The following is a 20,310-nucleotide window of genomic DNA, read 5'->3' on the forward strand; positions in this document are numbered from 1 at the left end:
GTGCGCGCTTGTGGGTGTGCGTGCGTGTGTGCATATGTGTGCATATGTGTGAGTGTGCGCGCGCGTGCAAATGTAGAGGGCTTGTGTGCCCAGGTCTGCAGATCGCGGCGGGGGAGGGGCGCCGCCTTGCTCCTGCTCTCTGACCTGCCTGGCTCCCGATGGAAAGAGGAAGGAACCCTGGAGAAAAGATCGGGGAGGCCTCAGGGATCCCCAAGGCTGGAGAGCACACCGTGGGGCTTCTCCCACGGCGAGGCAGTAAGCACTGAGTAAGCACCTGCTGTGTGCTGAGCACTGCGTTCTGCCCTGACCGACCTCCCGGTGCAACATGGCCGAGACTCGTCCTAATGACGGTTGTTGATTTCGGGCTTTAAGGTGGGCTCCTCCGGGAGGGCCGCTTTACAAATGGGGATACTGAGGCACAAAGGGGCTGTGACTTGTCCAGCCAGGGCCACCCAGCCAAGGGATTGACGGAGGCCCAGGGCAAAGCATGAATCTGGATCCAGGAAAGCCTAGGTTTCAGACTTGTCCTTGCCTGTCCCTGCTGTGTGACCCTGTGCCAGTCACCCTCCCAGGGCCCCCAAGACTGAGCTTAGGGCCTCAGTGCGGATCCCCACGGGGAGGGGAGTTAATTAAGTCATGTCCCTATATTTTTAAGGATACTGGTGGGCAGCCATGAAAGGGAAGGGGGATTCTTGTAGTTTTCCCAACACTGAGGTGCATGGATGAGCCAGGGAGGCTGCTGGGAGCTGTCGTTTAAAGCCATCCAGTCCCATGGTCTGACTTTACAGGCTAAGGCCTTGCTGGGAATGAGGGCAGGGGCGACTTCCCTCGGTTTCTGTCTGTATCCCCAGCCCCTAGCACAGGGGCCTGCTGCAGGAATGGGCTCTTAATAATGCTTGTCAGCTGATTGATAGGCTGACTGAATGGGGGCAGTGCCTCCCTCCCCTCAGAGTGCTCTGAAGTTCTGATGAGATTATGATGTAAAATCGCTCTGAAAACGGAGAAGTAGCACCACTAAAAAGGGGATACTAGCTGAGGGAAGTGGGTACAGGCTTCCCTGGAGGACCCAACATGAGACCTTGAACCCAAACTCAGGAACCTTGGACCTGCTCTCAGGACCCTGACGTTTAGCATCCCAAAGATGGTGTCCATTGAGCCATCCAGCCATCTTCCAAAGGAGGGGACTGCAGATGCCCCAGCAGAAAGTCCTGAGGGCTCAGGGGCCAGCCTGAAGGCCTTCAGGGGCTGGCCAGACAGCCGGAGGAGTATTCATTGTCTCTGACAGCTCGAGTCCCTCATTTTTACCTGAGGAGCCTGGGGATGTGAAATGCTCAAGAGAGACCTCTGGGTGCCTGAGAAAGCTGAGGAGAGGCCAGAGGGCATCCTAGCTGTGAGGGCAGAGGGCAGAGGTCTCGGCTTCTGTAGTCCTCAGAAAACAGCCTTACCAGGAAAGCTAACCACTTATGCCTCCCTCCCTCCCTCCCATTCTACCTGTGATCCCACTCTGCATGTGTACAAAGGAAGTACTTTGAGGGCCGAAATGATGTCCTTCTTATTTGTATGTACCCATCCCTGAGCAGAGTCCCTTCTCGACAAATGTTCATCCAGTTACTTTGACAACAAATGCAGCAAGCATAAACTGGCAAAAACTAGACAGCATTCCTATTTCTGGCCTCCCTGCCTTTGCCCAATGCCTGGAAGGCACTCCTCCCTCACTTCCATCTCTCAGAATGACTCCTCTCCTTCACAGTTCATCTCAAGTTCCACTTTCTCCTGATTCCCCAAGTCAGCCTGGCCTTCTCCCCAAACCACTAGCAACACGGATTTCACTTGGCCCTCCCTCTCTCCAGCTACCTTATCCTACCTCTGTATGGCCATGTCATCTCCTACAGCTCTGTGGGGACAGAGACTGTTTTTGATAAGCACTCTGAGCCTCTGTTTCCCCATCTGTAAAACAGAGGGGGCTAGACTGATGATCTCTGAGAAGCCCCTCTGATTTCATTGAATCTTTGCCAGATTTAGAGATGCCAAGACTTCAGAACAAAGGAGGAGACTGAGGGCCAGAGCAGTTTGGTGTCTCACCCAGTGTCATCCAGGCAGGAAGGATCTGTTCCTGGGACTCACTGCCAGGGGGACCTTTGTGAGCGCTGGCTTCTGCTGGGCATCTTGGCCCTCTGCTCTGCCCTCCTGAGCCAGGGGGAGGCTGAGGGAGGGTGTTTCCACACTTATAGCCTAGGGCCCTCGAAGTGACTGGCACATCGTGGAGGCAGCTGGCTTGGGAGAGAGGCCTAGGCCTCCTGGAGGCTCCCCCAGCTCTCTCTGGGCTGAAGACTGAGTAAACTGAGACAGTCTACCATGGACTCTGTTCACTGAGAGCCCCTCAACCTCCTCTTTTCTTCCTTTGTCTGGCAAAGAAGGGGCTCTTTTCTTTCCTGAGGGCAGCTTCTCCACTTGGCCCATGATCCCTTCCCTCCTGCCTGCTCCAGCAGATCCTCTCTCCATCCTTCCTCATCTCTCCAATCTCTGACCTCGTCCTCTCAACTGGCTCCTTCTTTACTGCCTGAAAATACCCCCAAATCTCCCTAACCCTTAAAAACATCTTCACTAGGTCCTATGACCATCCCAAGTTATGTCTCCTTTTCTCAGCTAACCTCCCAAAAGCCCCAGCCTGGTGCCCTTGGCTGCCTTTCCTCTCCCTCTGCCCAGCCCCTGACAGTCTGCTTCTGGCCTCCTCCATCCCCTGAAATGCCCCCTGTGGTTACCAGGGACTGCTTTATGACCAAAGTTGACCAGCTTTCCTTAGCCCTCAGCCTGCTGGACCTCTCAGTAGCCTCAGACACTCCTGAGCATTCCCTTCTCTGTGTTTTCATGACTGCTCCCTCCTGGCTCTCTTCCTTCCAATCTGGCTGCCTTTGCTGGCTCTTCATATCATGCCCCCAAACTGTGAGTGTTTCCCAGGGTTCTGTTCTGGCTCTCTCTCTCTCTCTCTCTCTCTTTCTCTTTCTCTCTTTCTCTCTCTCTTTCTCCTTCCCTCCCTCCCCCTCTCTTCCTCTCCTCTCTCTTCTTCCTCTCTTTTTCTCTTCCTCCCACCCTCTCTTTTAATGTCTATCTCTATGTAAATGAGTCACAGACCTCAGTGTCCAATTCCAAACCTCTATCTCTCCCCCAGGCTTCATCCCATTTCACTAAATGCCTGTTGGCCATATCTAACTGGATGTCCCAGAGACATCTCAACATGTCCAGAACTGGATTCATTCTCTTCCTCTCTCCCAAACTTCCCTCTTTCCAACAGCACCACCCCTCTCCCAGTATCTTGGATACATAGCTGTGGTGTCACCCTGGCTGCCTTCCTTGTTCTCAACCCACATCTTCAGTCAGTCATCACCTCTTGCCATTTCTCCTGCCTCCAAGCCCAAGATCTTCTCCCAGCCACCATCCACATCCAATCCCTCATCACCTCTCACCTCCATCCTTCTGATCAGTTTCTCTGGTTTGAGTGTCTCCCTACTCCTGTCTATCCCACTCCCAAATAGCCAAAGTGATTTTCTTAAAGTGCTGCCATGACCTTATCACTGGTGACTGGGCCACAGAGCTTGGGAAAGCACCCTGATCCCTCCAATGTCTGCCTGTCAGCAGGGATCCCAGCTCAGTCTTTAGTCCTTAGAGCATCTGAGAGGATCTCCTAGGCACTTTGTGCTTGGCTTCAGGTACTCTCTCACTGGAACCTCTCTGACAAACTCCAGTTGTAATCACATTTTCCTCAGAGAAAACTCCCTTCTGCAGTTTAAAGGGATGCTCTCAGTTCTCACTTGTGAATCCAAGGCTGCTGTGCCAGAAATAGTTGAACAGCTTCACACTGTGAGACTGGACCTTTGTTCTAACAAAGCAGCACTGGAGAAGTCCAGGAGCACAAAGCACACTAAAAAGGTGATTCAGCATTTCATAAAAAGGATGTATTTACCTTGGGCTGGAATTGTCCAACAATATTAAAACAGGATTCCATTTCCAAAAATTCCATTTATCTACAACTTTGTAGAAGTGTTATGATTCCACAATGTGAGGCAGGCCTGGTCATTGCTCCTCAGCTGGAGAAGGGATCAGTCTGAATCACTGATCTAGAGCTAGAAGCAGAGATCATCTGGTGCAAGCCCCTCATTTAGAAAGGAGGAAACTGAGGCCCAAGAGATCTAGTGACTTGCCCAAGGTCACAAAGGTATGGCCAGAGACAGGATTGGAACCTGGTGTTCCTAATGTGTTTGAAGGCCCTTTCTAGCACTAACAACCCATGTCCTAAGGTTCTTTTCCCCTCTGACTCTGAGATCTAAGCTCCCTCACAGCCCTGCCATCCCCTGTTCCTGGGCCCCTCCCAGCCCTGACACTTAGTAATTCTGCCTTTTACTCGACATAGCACTTGGACATTGCTGAGTACAATAAGTATTTGGTGGCCAGTGTCTGAAGGCCAACCCAGGGACATACTGGGCATTCATGCTTACCAGTAAAGACATCCAAGGGGTTGAAATCACTTTTCCCTCTGACTAGTCAGTCTCTGAGCATCCCCTTTGATGCTCTAGGGATTTGAGGCTGGAAATTTAAAGTTTTAAATTCTGTAAAATAAAGTAATGCCTTGAGTTAGTCATTCTGTGAGGTACAACTAGACTGAGTTTATATAGAATGAGGGATACCTGCATTCCTAACAGTCAGGGCTGGGAGGGGCCTTATTTAGAACAGGGAAGGTGAGAGTTCAAAGGAATATTAGTGACTTCTAGTCCAGTCCCCTAATTTTCCATGACAGGGAACAGATTTAGATAGGGGCAGTGAACTCACCTCTCCTCAGCTCATGACTGGACAGGAGAGGATGAGAAGTCACATTTTCTGAGCCAGTGATCTCTTCATGACCACTTGGCACCTTAAGCACTCCAGTACCTTGGCCCTGGTTACTGTATACAGCTATTACCTAAGAAGTGCCCCCATGATGCCTGAGTAGTCTTGGGACTGCTCAGCTTTGGTCCATCACCTTTCCCTCAAGACAGCTTGTGTCATGGAAAGAATGTCCCACATAGACTTTGAAAGCTTCCAGACTAGTACCCAGCCCTGCCACTGAATCTCTATGCCACTCGGGGTGAATTTCTTGGCTTCTCTGAAACATAGCTTCCCCATCTGACAAATGGGCACAGTGGGTCTCCCTGCCCACTGTGCCCACAAGCGTCTGCAAGGCCCGGAAAAAGCTGGAAAGTTTTCAGGTTGGCATCTGACTTCAAGAACCAGCCAGATGTGGAGGGGCCTATCACCTATCAAGGTAGCTGAAGGGAAAGGACTTTTCCACCCTGGAGATGAAGAGACCACCCACCTCATCCTGGTCACTATCTCCCCAACCACTGACACTCCATTAGTGATGGCAACAATAATAATGAGCTAAGAACTTGGGTGTGTCATCCAGCCTGCCGGGATCCCAGCAGCCACTCCCCTCTGAGCCAAACTCAGCCCTATTGATCCTGGGGAGATTTGAGCTAAATCAGAAACTTGTCACGGTGGCTGCCATCCCATGCTGGCCCTGCCAAGATGATCTCCCCACTCCCAGCTGGCTGCCTTCCTCTCCCCAGCCCTCCAGCCTCTTCCTGATGCTCCCACCAGCCTTTGCCTGATGCTCTTGCCAGCCTCTGCCAGATGCTCTTGCTGCTGTCTGACCTCATCCACAACCTGGTCTTCCTCTTCAGGTGCAGGCTGCCTTTCCTGCTGCTGCCAATGAAACTTCCCCCTCCTCTCACCAGCTCCTGGACCCTTGGTCTTGACTCCTCCCTTGACACAATGACTCCATGGGAAAGGAGAACCCCTGGCACCATGTTGGCCTTTGTTTGAGAGACAACGCACTAAAATTAGACAGGTTTGCAGTCCATGGCCAACCCCCTCATGGAACAGAGGAGGAAACTGAGGCTTTGAGAGGAGTCATAAGGCAGAACTGGAAACCCACTCCAGTATCTGGTAGATTCGAGCCAGGAAAGGCTTTCCTTGAGCTAGCCATTCAAGCTCAAACAAGTGCCTTCTCTCCCTCATTCACAAAATGGGGATGATGTTTGGATCAGAGGAACTGAGTCCACTCACCTGAAGAGGCCTGGGTCCACTCACTTCTGCTCTCTTGGGACCCATTTCCTCCCACCAGAGGGTGATGTCTCAGCCTTCTTCCAACTCCACCATCCTGACTGAGGGCCTTGCCCAGAGAGGCCAGGAGGCCCCCCAGCCTTCCTGCTCCCCCTGCCTGGCTCTGTACTCAGGACCCTGGACTTCCCTCTGTCCCCCAAAGAACTGCTCCTTCTATCCCCATCTCCCAGTGCAAGGATAGTTGGTTTTAGGTTCAGGGGATCATCAATCCCTCGGAAGGGCTCTCGGGGTCTAATCTTTCCCATTGCAGGCCTTTCTGGGGTTCAAAAGGGTTCAGGGGCTGGCTCAGGGTCACCCAGCATTCATTAAAGGGCAGGGAGAGGATTTGAACCCAGGTTCAGGGAGCTGACTTGGATGATGCCCCAGGTCCCTTTCCAGCCCTAAATCTTTTGATCTTAATATGACTCTGAGATGTTTGTTGGATCTGGACTGGGAGGAAACTGTTCCTTGTGAGATGTCAGGGGTGAGAACTCCAGATCCAGGGCCCTTGCCTTGGAGCCTAGCCAGGAGGCCATGACCAAGGCCCCAGGATGACACCTGGTGAGCCTCGGGGGCCATTCTGGGCATTATCAGCTGGACCAAAGTGCTTTCCTGCATTCCCTCACAGCCTGGGCTAGGGGCAACCCTGATGCCCTGCCCTATTGCATCTCCAGCCCCAGGCAAGTTCAGGAGGCAGGTCCCAGTGACCACAGTGGCTAAGCATGAGCTGGCCCAGGAGATTGGATTTATAGAAGCCTAGATTTAAAACTGAGCATTGAGGCCAGAGGTTAACTGGCTCAAGATCATTGATGTATAGCTGAAAGGGAGGCCCTCAGGGGCCACCCAATCCTAACTTCTGATTTTACAGAGGAGGAAACTGAGGCCCAACAGGGTTAAGTCACTTAGGATCATAGATTTAGAACCATAAGAGATCCCAGAAGTCATCTAATACAACACCCCCTCCCCGTCTGACAGATGAGGAAACTGAAGCCCAGAGAAGGTCACAGAGGTAGCAAGCAGCAGAGATGAGATTTGAAACCAGATCCTCCTTCTGACTTAAAAGTCCAGCAGGCTTTCCACTCTGCCATGATCCCTCTTTCTGGACCAAGGCACTAATGTGCTGAGTGACTTGGACTGAGTCATGGCCCATCTCTAAGTCTCAAGCCTGCATGCTGCAGGGTTTCCTTGGTGAATTCACTTAGGATCTGAGGATTGGGCCCCAACTCTCATTTTATACAAGCCCAGACCCAAGAAGTGACTTGCCCAAGGTCCCACAGCTAATCATTTGAAAAGGCAAGATTGGAATCGAGCTCCTCTCACACCAAACCTAGTGCTCTCACTATGTTGAAGTGATATGCTTTAATTTATCTAACATTTACCACCCAGGTAGCCTCTAGCTGTAAAAGATAATCATTCAGGTAAAACGTATCAACATATTGACCACAGCAGGCATGTATACCTCATTCTGCACGTGTAGACCACCACCTCTCCACCAAGAGGAAGGTGTGCTTCATCACCAGCCCTTGCAGTCCAGACGGGTCCTGGCATCGTTTCAGATTCTGTTACCTCTTAGAATTGCTTTTTTTTTTTTCCAATCTGGTGGTCATCTTGTGTGTTCCTTCCCTGCTTCTGCTTGTTTTGTTCTGTGTCCATTCAAACAAGGGTCTTTCAGGATTCCTTGTACCTATCATTCCATATTCCATAATCGTATTTGATCCTAGTGAGATACCCCCAACTTGTTCCATCATTCCCCAATGGATGAGCACTCACTTTGTTTCTAATATTTTCTTACCACAACAATGCTGTTCTGGATATTTCAGTATATGTGGCACTTCTCCCTCCAGTTCATCCCAGGAAACACAGTGGTAAAGATTTGTAATGGGAAGGAGATAGCTCTTGGTTCTATGTGTGGGATGGTGTGACAAGTGGATGAACAGACCTTGGGGCAGTGTGACTGAGGAGAGTGGACAGGACCATGGCGGTGGAAGAAAGAGAGTGGGAACACCAGATCTTCTTGGGAAAGCAGCTTGAAGCAGAGAGAAAGGATTTTTGGTTTGATTAATGGGAAGCTTACCCCTAGCCAGCCCCCAACAGAGCCTTAAGAAGGGAGATCATAAAACACAGAGTTGGAAGGGAGCTCAGAGGTCTCCTAATCCTGTATCTATCTGAAGCACGAACCTTATCTCCACAAAATCTTCCCAAGCATCATTAGAGAGAAGCGACATTATCAGTGGAAGTTCAGAGATTACAATAGTGCAGCTGAGATAATGCAAGAAGGGGGTGGTAATAATGTAGCCACGAGGTCCCCTGAGGATAGCCTCTCCTCAGCTACACTTAGGACCGAGGTACTGTTGGGGTAAGCACCGATTCAAATTCATAGCTCAAGAGCCCCCGCTGGTGCTTCTTTTGGACGACCAGACCAGACAACAATGAATTTAAAGCAAAAGCATTTAATGGAACTGAATAACTTGACAATAACAGGGAATTAAATCAGAGAGTAAATGCTCTTGGCACCCATTTCCAAATTTCTGTTGCCCCCACATTTGTCTCCCAGGGAGCACTAATCTCAGTGTCTGATTAATCATACTATATCACCAACTCAGCAGGAAGGGGATATATCAGTCACTCACCAAGGAATGCTATGGAAACTCAATGTCACTCTAGGGAACTAAACCCAGTACTGAACCGTAGGCTCATCAGCGCTGTTCAGCCCAGGAACTGGGTGAGCAATGAACCACAGGCTGTCACACACCTAGGCTCAGCGGAAATGCTGGCATTCAGGTATTTGTTGTTCAGTCATTTTCAGCTGTATCTGATTCTCTGTGACCCCATTTGGGATTTTCTTGACAAAGATGCTGGAGAGGTTTACCATTTCTTTCTCCAGCTCATTTTACAAATGAGGAAATTGAGGCAAATAGAGTGAAATGACTTTCCCAAGGTCACAGAGTTAGTGAGTGTCTGAGGCTGGATTTGAATTCAGGCCCAGTGCACTATCCACTATACCACCTAGCTGCCCCCAGGCACTCAGGACACAGGAGGAATTTCCTTCCCACATCTTCTCAGCTAACTGCTCTCAGCCTCCAGATCATGTGTTTCCTCCAAGCCAGTGTCCTATCCTTCAGGGGATTGTCCCCAACATTTTTCAAAACCTGCTACTTCTTGGAGACTCCTCACATGACACCATTAGGGCAACCTGGACGTCATCGTTCCCAAGGGGGAAAAATTGGAATTTGTGATGGGAATGGCCATAAAATGGAATTTATGACCCTTATACCAACAATGTGATTCAGCTCTTGGTGATTCTAGACAAGTGGATTAGTGGCATTATTAATAACATTTTCTATGTTTATAAGGTAGCTGTGCATTCATTGTCTTATTTAGTCATGGATAATAGGTTTAGGGCCCAAGGAGAGCCCGGATGCTGGCTCATCCATATTCCTCTTTTTTTACAGATGAGTATTAAGGAGATTGAGTGACCTATCTGTGATCAAGTGGTAAGTGTCAGAGGCATGAGTCTTCCAGACTTCGGGTCCAGCACTTGAACCATTCCACTGTGCTGCCTCTGAAAACAAAGCCCATGAGAGAAGCGTGACAGGGGTCACGATTCCTGTTCTACAGCTGAGGAAGCCAAGGATCAAAGAGTTTAGGTGAGTTGCTCATGGTCACACAGTAAGTAACAGAGAATTCTCCTGACTTCTCTGTAGTTGGTGGAGAAGGTGGAGAGTACTGCATGTGCATGAGATGATAAGAGGTGGTCCATGTAGATGCCTTCTGAACTCAGTGTTGGAGAAGGCATGGAATTCCTCAGAGGGCTGGGGATGCTGAGAAGGGGAAGGGAGGAGGGAGAGGAAGATGCACCCTCTCGGGGAACTCAAAAGCGCATCGGGGCTGTGTCCCGGTGGACACCAGGATGCATGCAGCAGTCTGCATCCCCAACACAGCAGTGACAGCAGCAGAGTCCCAGGACACTGACCCCGAGTCCTATCCTTGAATGTGGGCAAAAGGAGAAGGAACCCACCTTCTCTGGTGAGACCTTCTCTAGAAATTCTCATAGATTGCATTAAGCTCTTCTCCTCCCATGTGGTGCTGTCCCTTCAAAATAAGCAGCAACAACAATAATGAGAAAAATTTGGAGAGATATTAATTTGCCAAATGGAATGATTTTTAGGAGCTCTTGTAAGGAGTAATTCTGGGAGGTTTTGAAATTGGAGCAGATATAGTAGGTGGGGGGGCAACTCCACATGACTGAAGGAGCTGAGGGGAGAAACTGCCAGCCTTGGAGTTAAGTGACACTGTGACCCTGAGCAAGTGACTGAGTCTTTCTGGGACCTCATCTGTAAAATGGGTATAGCTAACATTTTTATAGTACCTACTATGTGTCAGGTATTGGGCTAAGGGCTGGACAAATACGATCTCAATCAATCCTCACAACCACCCTGGAAGGTATTATTATCTCCATTTTATAGATGAGGAAACTGAGGCAAACAGAGGTTAAGGGACCTGCCTAGAGTCACACAGCTGGTGATTGTCTGAGGCCAGATAGAATTCAGATCTTCCTGACTCCAGGCCCAATGAAATTAGGGCTCTAATTCCAGACAATTTTCAACTGTGATGGACATCTACACCAAGGGGATCCAACGTCCCAACTTTATTTCTGAACGTGACCTCCATCTTATTGAGGATACCACGTTGCCCCTGGTCCTGGATCTGATCCCATTTTATCGCTCACTCTGGGCCTCAATTGTTTCGTCACTAAAGTTAGAGGATTGGAATAGATGTCCAACGCGGACACCTTCTCCATGAAGCCTTCTTGGATTTCCTCATCAGGACATCATTGCTCCATCCTAAAAATCTCCCAGGTCTCTCTGACTTCCCTTATGTGGGTATTCTGTGCTACTTTGTTTCCCACAAAGATGGATTTGTATCCATCTTCATTTCCCCATCAGCAGTAGAAGCCCCTTGAGGACAAGGCTGGTCTCTATTGTCTTGGACCCTCTAGGACTGAATACGGGGCCTCTGTATAGAGTAGGCATTGACTAGATAGTGAGTTACTGTCGTTTACAAATAGTCATTCATTCATTCAACAAACATTTACTCAGGACCTAATCCTACTGAGTGAAAAGATGGAGAAGACAACATTTTGGCAACAGCTGGTCCCTGCCTCATACATGCAGTCTGGAATCTGCAGGGCTGTGAGAGCAGCCACAGAAATGACCCAGTCCTGCTTGGAGAGTGCAGGGGCTAGTGAAATAAGCCAGAGACCAGGAGCCCAGAGAGCTAGGTTTAAATCCTAGCCCTGACCTGAGCTGAAGGTGTGGCTGGAGAATGGAGCTAGAGAGGGCGCTTTCAGTTTGGACAGTCTATGTTCATGGATCATGGATGGCAGACCTCAGAAGACAATCCCCTCATTAGACAAAGGGGGAAACTGAGGCTCAGGGAGATTAAATGACTGATCAAAGTCACATAGGTGGCAGAAATGGAATTTGAACCCTGATTCTCTGACTCCAGAGACCAGAGCCAGGGTTCTTTCTACTCCCAGCCCTGACCTCCCCAGTCCTAAGGCCCCTCCCAGCTCTCAGGTTCTATTTTAAGGCCCCTCCCAGCTCTGACATTGCACGTCCTAGAAATGGGGAAATCGTCCTTTCCAAGAGGGGAATCTTTTGAGAACTAATTAGGAATTGCCACAGAAGATGCTGAATAGAGTGCCGGAGGCTGGGCTTTGTAGTGTGGCTAGAGCTGAAGCAAGAATCAAGTCTGCTCCAATTCTCTTTGAGCTTCTCATCCAGCCAGAGATGCCTTTGGTCCTGGTGCCTGGAAGCCAAGGCAGTCCGTGTGATCCAGCAGCCTTTGGGGGAAAGCTTTTGAGCCAAGGTCTACTGGCCTCACCTGGGTCTCATCATACCTGAGTGGGATAGGCGGTGTTTCTCCTTTCACCCCATTTTATAGGTGCGAAAGTGGGCCTCACAGGAGACAAGTGAACTGTGTGAGGTCCCACACCTCCCAGTCAGTTAATCTGGTCCGGGAGGCATTTAATAGCTACTCAATAGATGAACTTTCTCGTCCTAGCCACCGGCACTTAAGTGATAAGGGGAGAAAGGAGAGGAACAGGCCTCTATTAAGCACTGTGTTAAGGGCTTTACACTTATTATGTCATTTGATCTTTATAACAACTCTGGGACGTAAGTGCTATTACCATCCCCATTTTACAGATAAAAAACTGAAACAGAGAGTAGTTAAGTGACTTGTCCAGGGTCACACAACTAGTGTCTGAGCTCACATTTGAACTCAGGTCCTCCTGACTCCAGGCCTGGCACTTTAAGTGAAAAGGACTATTTAAAAAGACCAGTCCAGCAGCCTAGACTAGGGGAAGGCAAGGGGGAGGCCCAGGAAAGGCTGGTACCCTCCTCAGGGTCAGTGGCCACAGCTGCTGCCCTCTTCCTCTGCACTCTAGCTCCACCCCCAGCTCTGGCAATAGCCTCAGCTTCATACAAAGATGGTACCTGGGTTGGCGGGCTCCCTTCAGATGGAGGGACGCTGACATCATTCTGAAGACAGTCATAGACCTCAGTCTGGTGGGACTGAAGAGCCTGCAGGGGAGACAGAGACAAGGGAAGGGTTGGAATGGAACCCAAGACTTTCTCCTGAATCCATTCGTCTCACATCCGGATGTCCATGGGCTGATCCTGGGCCCCAGGCCAGGCAGGAACCAGTACAGTACGGAATGATGCTTGGCATTCCCAGCAGGTGGCCCTGTTTCCAGGCCAAGGGTGTGACCTGAAGATCCCACCCAGGTTTTCCCAGCACGTCAGCCTACTCTTCACTGGTGACTAACGGCTCTTAGAACCATAGGATTTCATTCTGGAAGAGACTTTAGGTTGTCTGTTTTGACAGGGAAGGAAACTGAGGCCCAGAGAGACTATGCTGTCAGGAAACCTGGGTTCAAATTCTGCCTTGGATGCTTTACAATTTTGTGATGCTTGTCAAGTCATTTAAGATGAGACTCAGTTTTCCCAACTGAAAATGGGGATTATCGCAGCATTTACCTTCCAGGATTTTGACTGAGGAGCCAAAGAGATAATACACAGCAAATACTGTCTCCTAGGAATGTGCCCCTGCAAGCAGGTCTCCTTCCCACATCCATCCTTCCCACTGATGGAGAATTTCTGTCTGTGGGAGAAATGTCCCATAACTACTTTTCCTAGTATGCTAATTCACTACGTGCCTCTACTTGGAACAAAGTTCTCTTTGCGCACTAAGCGTCTACATTGGTAGGGGCTTGAAGGCATGTAGCAGACCCACAGAGTATCTTGAATTTGGAGCAGATTATTAGACTGGGGAATATGTGTAAGCCGGAGGGTGCTGATCCCCAGAGCCATAACCAGGTGGGGCAATCAGGAATTTATCCTAGGGTGATAAATTAAGAGGGTTCTGATTATATTTGTTGTTCATTTGATTCTGTGACCCTGTTAGGGGTTTTCTTGGCAAAGGTGCTAGAGTGGTTTGCCATCGTCTTCTCCAGCTTATCCTACAGATAAGAAAACTGAGACAACAGAGTTAAGTGACTGGTCCAGGGTCACACAGCTAGTAAGTATCTGAGGTGGAATTTGAACTCAGGAAGAAGAGTTTTCCTGATTCCAAGCCCAGTGCTCTGTGCACCATGGCACCCCCAGCTGCCCCTTGTGCTGTTTCAGTGTCATAGGAATTATTGATAATTACTTAATTACTGATAATTGATAATTACTGGTGATCACACATAATTACTTAAAATTACTTCTCCCTTCTAGCTGGCCTGTCCTAGGTGAATTCCTAATCTGGCTTCATCCCACGGCCAACCCACTTCAGAACGGGCTTGCTGTGCCCTGGGGTTTGCCCAGAAGGACTGGTATCCCCATTTCTCCCCTTGACTGAATTCGGCCTTAAAAGTTGATTTGAGGGTATATTTACATGTCTCACACTGCTTGCCTGGACGTGACAGACACAAGTCCTGACTCTGGGTGTGCTTCATCATGGCTCTGGAGCACCCTGGTTTCCTGAAGGTCATTCTTATACAATGAGAAGGTGGAAATAGCTTAGGGTCCCAGCTAGCTGCAGAGAGCTCCCTCACCAGAGACTGGCCCTTAGTCAGTGAATTTTTGGTCATGGTATCCCCTGAACCCAATAGCAGCCCCAGTGATAATGATAAATCCATGCTTTGCTGGGCTCATGGACCCTTCCTTGGAGCAGTCCTTTCTCTTGTACAAGTCACCACCCGTTTCCTCCTTTGTGACTCCCAGGTTATCCACAATATCTCTGTCAGTGGTCGATGGGAATGACTGAAGGGCAGTCCTAAGCCTCCCTCCCTCTTGCTAAGTGACCAGCCCAACTTCCTTCCTGGTCCCATATCCTTGAAGACTTGTTGCTGTTTCTTCCCATGGATAAATCAGCTTGGCTTATGGTTGGCAGTCTATTAACAGCCTCCTCATGTCTCCCATTGCCCTCTGGGTCCCCTGTGGTCCTGGCTCCTCTGAGAGAAAGCAAAGATAATCATGGTAACAACCGTGCTGCCGATGAGTGGTGCCTTGCCTCCCTCTGTCAGCCACTGGGCATTGGGTGGCAGGACAGGATTATTCTAGACCACCAGCTGAAGAATCCACCCATTTCTAGTGGCTGAGTGCCCCCAGGCAGGCCAGTCAGGTGCCACTGCTTGTGCCCCGAGGAGCTCTGATGGGCCAGACCCCCCTCCACTGCTTGGCACGTGGATGTGGTGGAGGGAGATGTGTATGTTCTGCTTGATAGTGCCCGGGTCTCAGACACGGGCATCTGCAAACAGGATAAGTGAATCATAGCTCATCAGAGACAGACAGGAGCTTGGAGGTCATCTTCTCCAACTCCTATGTTTTACAGAAGAGGAAACAGATGACCAGAGAAGGGGCTTGACTGGCCCAAGGCCACATAGTAAATCAATGGTGGGCAGGGACTCTAGGTCAGGTCCTTGACTGTAATTCCAGTGATTTCTCCACCACCTGAGGCTGCCTTCACCACCATTATGGACTCACAGCATCCCAGAATTACAGCCCCCAGAACTAGGGGGAGCTGAGGAGAGCATCCAGTCCAGTGGTCCTCAGTCTGAATGGAGCCAGCATCCTGGGAGAAATTTGAGGGGGAGATGGGGACTTCTCCCCATGCCTCAGTCACATGGAGGAGAGTGGGTTGCCAAGGAGGTGGTTTCTTTGGTAACGTGCAGGCAGGATCTGAGGAGGAGGAGGAGGAGATGGGGGAGGGGAGGAAGGAGGAAGAGGAGGAGAGGAAGACAGCTGCAGGAGCAGGGTGGTGGGTCCAGACAAACAGAAGCTGGAAGCTGCTGAATGGGATGTGGGGTCTGAATGCGGAAGTATGATGACCAGTGTGATGTCAGTCGGCAGCCCTTCCATCCAGGGCACTCTGGGGAAGGGGGATTTCGCTCTAAAACCCTCAATACGTAAGATCACAGGGAAAGGGCCACCTTGGCTGAGGGGTTACAAAGAGAGGCAGCCGCAGGGAAAGACAATTTGAACTAACTCTTGCCTCTGTTGTGCTCTAAGGTTTGTCCCCAACACTCTGGGAGGCAGGCGAGGTGAGAGCTGAGTAGGGGAATGAGGCTCAAGGGAGGCCCTCCCTCCCTCCAATAACCTTCAGAGCAAGGGAGCCTGGAAGGGCAGCATCATCCTGGGGGCAAAACCTGGATCTGGGCTTGAATTCCACTGGCCCTCTGCCCTGGCAGGTGTCCTTTCTGAGCCTCTATTTGCCCCTCTATAACACAAGACAATAATAACTCACTACCTGCCTCACAGGCAATTGTACGCCATGTGTTAGGTAAGTTTTAGAAGCCCCTAGGAACAGGGTTGATCACCATCGAGGCATTGGGAGGCAAGGGGGCCTCTCCTACCACCCACACAGCAAGATCCTTTCCTTGAGCCTTTTCTGGGCCTCGGTTTCCTCAAGATGAGTCTGGGTCTCTTCTGGCTCTAAATCTACGATGCCCTACATCTATACCCTACAAAGTTCTTGCCCGTCCCTGGCTTGTTGGCCTTCCTCAACTCTGGGCTAGGATTATCCCCTAATGATTGCTGCATATTCTGATTTTTCTCAGGGTTGGGGGGGCGGGGAGCAGGGGAGCAGCCAGAGACTATTCTCTGGGTCCTGATGGAATGAAGAAACTACTAATGGTCTGATGAGCAAGGGGCCAATTAACAGCTTGGAGAGAAGAGGTTGGACCAGGGGTGACCTCTGAGACCTGCGTTTTTATTCAGGTTTTGACCTGAATTTTTATGAAGAAAATTTCAAGTTGCCTGGGTTGAGTTCATAGTGTGCAGGATGTGGGTCTCTCCTCTCCCAGAAAATGACTGAACAGGGCTCTTCATATGTCTGAAACCCGCAGCTCCCCAGTGCTGATGGGTGGGAACTCCTGCTCTTCCCAAGTTGTCAGACCCCAGGACCATGAAAAAGGGCCAATCCTGATGCCAGGTTACCTAAGGAAGCCTCTAGGAGGAAGGCAAAGTGGGGCCTCTCCTCTCTCCCATTTTATTATCCAGGAAAGGTAATCAGTAGAGCTGGGGGCTCCAGGGCCATGCCCCCTTCTGTGAGGGTGAGTTGGAGGGGTCTCAGAAAAGCCCCTTGCTGAGTGAGGGGAATGACAATAAGGCTAAATAATATATAATAATATCTAAGTTTGACCGAGCCAAATATCATCTCCTTTTACTCTCAGGACAGTCCAGGGAGGTAGTTGCTATCTTTCCTTCGTTTTCTAGAAGACAGAGGTTGAGTTTGACTTAGCCAGAGTGACCAAGCTAGAGAGTATCTGAAGCAACCTTTGAACCCAAGCCTAAACGACTGAGAAGAGTGGCTGGAGTTTGGATTGGTCCCTTGGGGTTACTGACTGTCTCAAGATTCTAAGGGATTTAACCTCTCTGAGCCTCAGTTTCTTTTTCTGTAAAATGAGGGCCTTGAACTAAGTGACCTCTGAGGTCCCTTCCAGCTCTTGAGCTGGGACCCTGGGATAAGAAAATTCTGAGGCTCAGAGACACAAGATGAGTCAGAAACATGCCCTACGAGGCCACCAAAGCAAACAGTGCCCTGGTTCACTCACTCACTCGCTAGGAACACCTTATCAGAGAGCCTGGGTTAGAATGCTGCCTCTGACCTGCTGGACGTGATGACTGTGTCACCCTGGGCAGGTCACTGCTCCAAACTAGGCTTTCAATTCCTCACCTGTAAAATGGGCATGACAACATTTATGCTGTCTGCCTTGAGGGGTCCAGTAAGTACATTAGGAATCTTCCACATGCTCAGGAAGCACTCAGTGCAGAGCAGCCAGCCCAGAGCTAGCTCTTGTGATGCCAACTGTCCTCCCCTTTCCCCTGCCCCTGAGGAGGTGAGGGATAGGGGGACAGCCCCTTGTCCCACCCTTGATGACTCCATGAGATTTAATGCACGAAGGAATCTTAGAAGTCAGTTAGTGGACTCATTTTGCAGATGAGAAAATGGAGCTGCAAGGAACCTCAGAGGTCATCCGGTATGGCTTCCTCATTCTGGAGAAGTTTACCAAAAACTGTGGCCCAAGGTAGCAAAGGGCCTTGCCCAACATGCCAAGCCAACATGTTTGAGTCAGGATTTGAACTCAGGACCTGTGCCCCATCTCTGCCATCCCCTGTCCTAAGGCCCCTCCCAACTCTCACCTTCCCTGTTCTAAGGCCCTCCCAGCTCTGCTATCCCCTGCTCTAAGGCCCCTACCATCTCTGACATTCCCTGTCCTAAGGCCCCTCTCAACCCTGACTTTCCCTTGTTCTAAGGCCCTCCCAGCTGTGACAGCCCCTTTTCTCAGACCCCTCCCAGCTCTGACATTCCCTATTCTAAGCTCCTCTGTTTTCCAGTCTGGGGTTCTTCCCCTTGCCTCTTTCTGTTCATAACTAACTGTGTAATGGCACCCTAGAGCAGGTAAGTGAAGGAACAGAACAGATTCTTGCAACCATCTCCAGAGCTCCTAAATAGCCCTCCATAAGCCTCACCCTCATCTCCTCTGGCCCCCTGCTTCAAGGCTGTTGAACAAATGGGTCCCCCAATGGGCCTGACTAAAGGGAGGCTGAGTCGGGCCAGAACAAAAATGATCAACTCACAGTGTATATGGATCCTGACTGATCAGGCTTGGGTTCTGCTGAACTTCCAGCTGGGTCTGGGTCTTTCTGATGTGGGATCTTCTTGGCAGATCTCCTTTTTTGTGGGGACAGAAGAACAGGGCAGGTAAGTCCCTGGAGCCGCCCCTGTGGGTGAGAGAGAGAGCCTGGTGAGCCTTCCCCTATGGGGGCATCCTGTGTGGCCTGTACACACCTGGCCCTCAGCTGCCAGGAAGCCATACCGAGAGCCAGTCACTCTTTCCTTCATTCCTTCAAGCCTTTGTTGAACATCTCCTTGGGGCAGGCGCTGAGCTGTCTGCTGGGGTTGTGAAGACAAAGATGGGACATTGCATTGGAGAAAGCAAGCAGCACACCGAGAAATAAATGCAAAATGTGCTCAAAGGATTCCGGGGCTTGAAAGAACACAGAACGTCGGCCCACCCCAAGCTGAGACTTGAAGGGCACCTGAGCAGGATTCTAAGGGGGCATGAGGGAGGACAGTAGAGTGAGCAGATCTGTTATGGACATCCCACGTATGGTCAGAGTTGTGTGCTTGGAGCAGGACCAGATACAGATAGAGCAAAGCCCGGATCAGGGCAGGCCCTTTGGGAGTCTAGGGTGTGAGGAGGTTTCCAATATCTGTTCATCTCCTGGAAGAATGTGAGACATCCCCTGTTCTGAGGCTCCCTCCCAGCCCTTACATTCCCTGCTCTAAGGGAGTTAGACCAGAGGAACTCTCGGGTCCTTTCCACTTCTAGATCTCCAATCCTATGACAAGACCATGAGGAAAGAACCACCACATGGCTCCCATAGTTGCAAACTTGGATAACTGAGGAAGGACAGACAGACTCTCTCCTGACCCCTCCCAAATGTGCTCCCCTCTCCTGGAAATGGGGAGCAGGCCCAGGGTCTAGGAGCTGGTAGCAGGCAGTTCCTGTGGGAAGGTGAGAGACCCTGAGCCTTCTGGCCTAAACCTGGATGCCTCTGGGACGCCCATGGGCATGGAGAGAGGGCAAGGATCCTGGCCCTCATCCCCACAGGCTAAGACATACCTTTGCCTTCCAGAGCAACAGGCCTGTTGCCAGGATGCTCAGCATGACCAGAAGGCTGGTGAAAGTGCAGAGGAGAAGCTTCTTGGAGCCCTCAGGGGGTTCTTTATATCCCGCATCTGTGAAGATAAGATGAGCAGGAGACAGGGCAGAGCAACACTGGCATATCTACACTGGCCCTGTCCTGGTGGCCTCAAGCTTCGTTAAGGGAGGGAGGAGGGGGACCTGTCTTTCAGTGCTGTTTTATGGTGAGAAATCTAGATCCTCGATTTGGAGCTTGAGACAGACTTTGGAGAGGCCAAAGTCATCCAGTCAGTTGGGTTCTGCTGGGCCTCCAGCCCAGGTGGACAACAGATGGAGAAGGGGAATCAGGAGGTATGGGCTTGAAACTAGCTCTGCAACTAGCAATGAAGAGTGGGGGCTGGGCTGGAGGCTAGCTGGGCTCTGTCCAGAGTGAAGTCCAGGGTTCTAGATTCCCGCCTCCTATCTTCTCCATGACAGTCTCCCAAGGTCAAGGTTTCCAGATGAAACTTATTACAGTTGGAGACTAGAAGACTTAAGTTCAAATCCTACTCCCCTCCCCTGCCAACATTGATGGGTGACCCTGGGTAGGTCACCAGATATCCTTGTGCTCTGGTGCAGGTGACTGGGGAAGGCTACCCTTCTGGAGAGCCCCTCTCCTTGACCAGGTGCTCCAGGTATGCTCTACAAAAGAGTAGCTAGCATCTGAATACCTAAGAGTCTGCAGACCCCATGTCTCATCTGGCACCTTCCACAATCCTCCAAGGAAGGAGCTGGGGGGGAGGGGAGAGTTGGTAACGGGGGTTATGAATCCCGTTCTGTGAAGGAGAAAGCTGTTCAGTTCCATTTAACGACTTATCTATGTGACTTACTGATGGTCACACAACTAGGAAGTCACACACCCAGAACTTGGGTCTTCCTTTGATGCTTTTGGAGACCCAGGTAGAGAGACAGGGGTGGGGGAGGAAAGATAGTTC

General features: G+C 50.4%; 1 protein-coding gene and 1 long non-coding RNA gene across 3 annotated transcripts in view; one reads left to right on the top strand and one right to left on the bottom strand.

Moving 5' to 3' along the window:
* The window catches only part of LOC140496506 (uncharacterized), a 22,339-nt gene continuing 2,029 nt past the window's right edge, over nt 1-20,310 (top strand). The window contains exons 1-2 of one of the 2 annotated variants that reach the window (XR_011964280.1): nt 1-266; nt 9,588-9,782. This is a non-coding gene — a long non-coding RNA (uncharacterized lncRNA). Of the gene's footprint in view, nt 373-9,587; nt 9,783-20,310 lie in introns of both variants that reach the window. The other variant, XR_011964279.1, reaches the window with a different exon arrangement.
* Nucleotides 10,044-20,310, bottom strand: part of NFAM1 (NFAT activating protein with ITAM motif 1) — a 19,003-nt gene continuing 8,736 nt past the window's right edge. Inside the window, exons 3-6 of the mRNA XM_072596319.1 lie at nt 19,316-19,431; nt 18,267-18,410; nt 12,636-12,722; nt 10,044-10,227 (exon numbers count right to left, since the gene is read on the bottom strand). Of these exons, the coding sequence (XP_072452420.1) occupies nt 10,174-10,227; nt 12,636-12,722; nt 18,267-18,410; nt 19,316-19,431 (401 nt within the window). The 3' untranslated portion in view covers nt 10,044-10,173. The remainder of the gene's footprint in view (nt 10,228-12,635; nt 12,723-18,266; nt 18,411-19,315; nt 19,432-20,310) is intronic.

Source organism: Notamacropus eugenii, chromosome 3 (genome assembly GCF_028372415.1).
Source record: "Notamacropus eugenii isolate mMacEug1 chromosome 3, mMacEug1.pri_v2, whole genome shotgun sequence".
NCBI lineage: Eukaryota > Metazoa > Chordata > Mammalia > Diprotodontia > Macropodidae > Notamacropus > Notamacropus eugenii.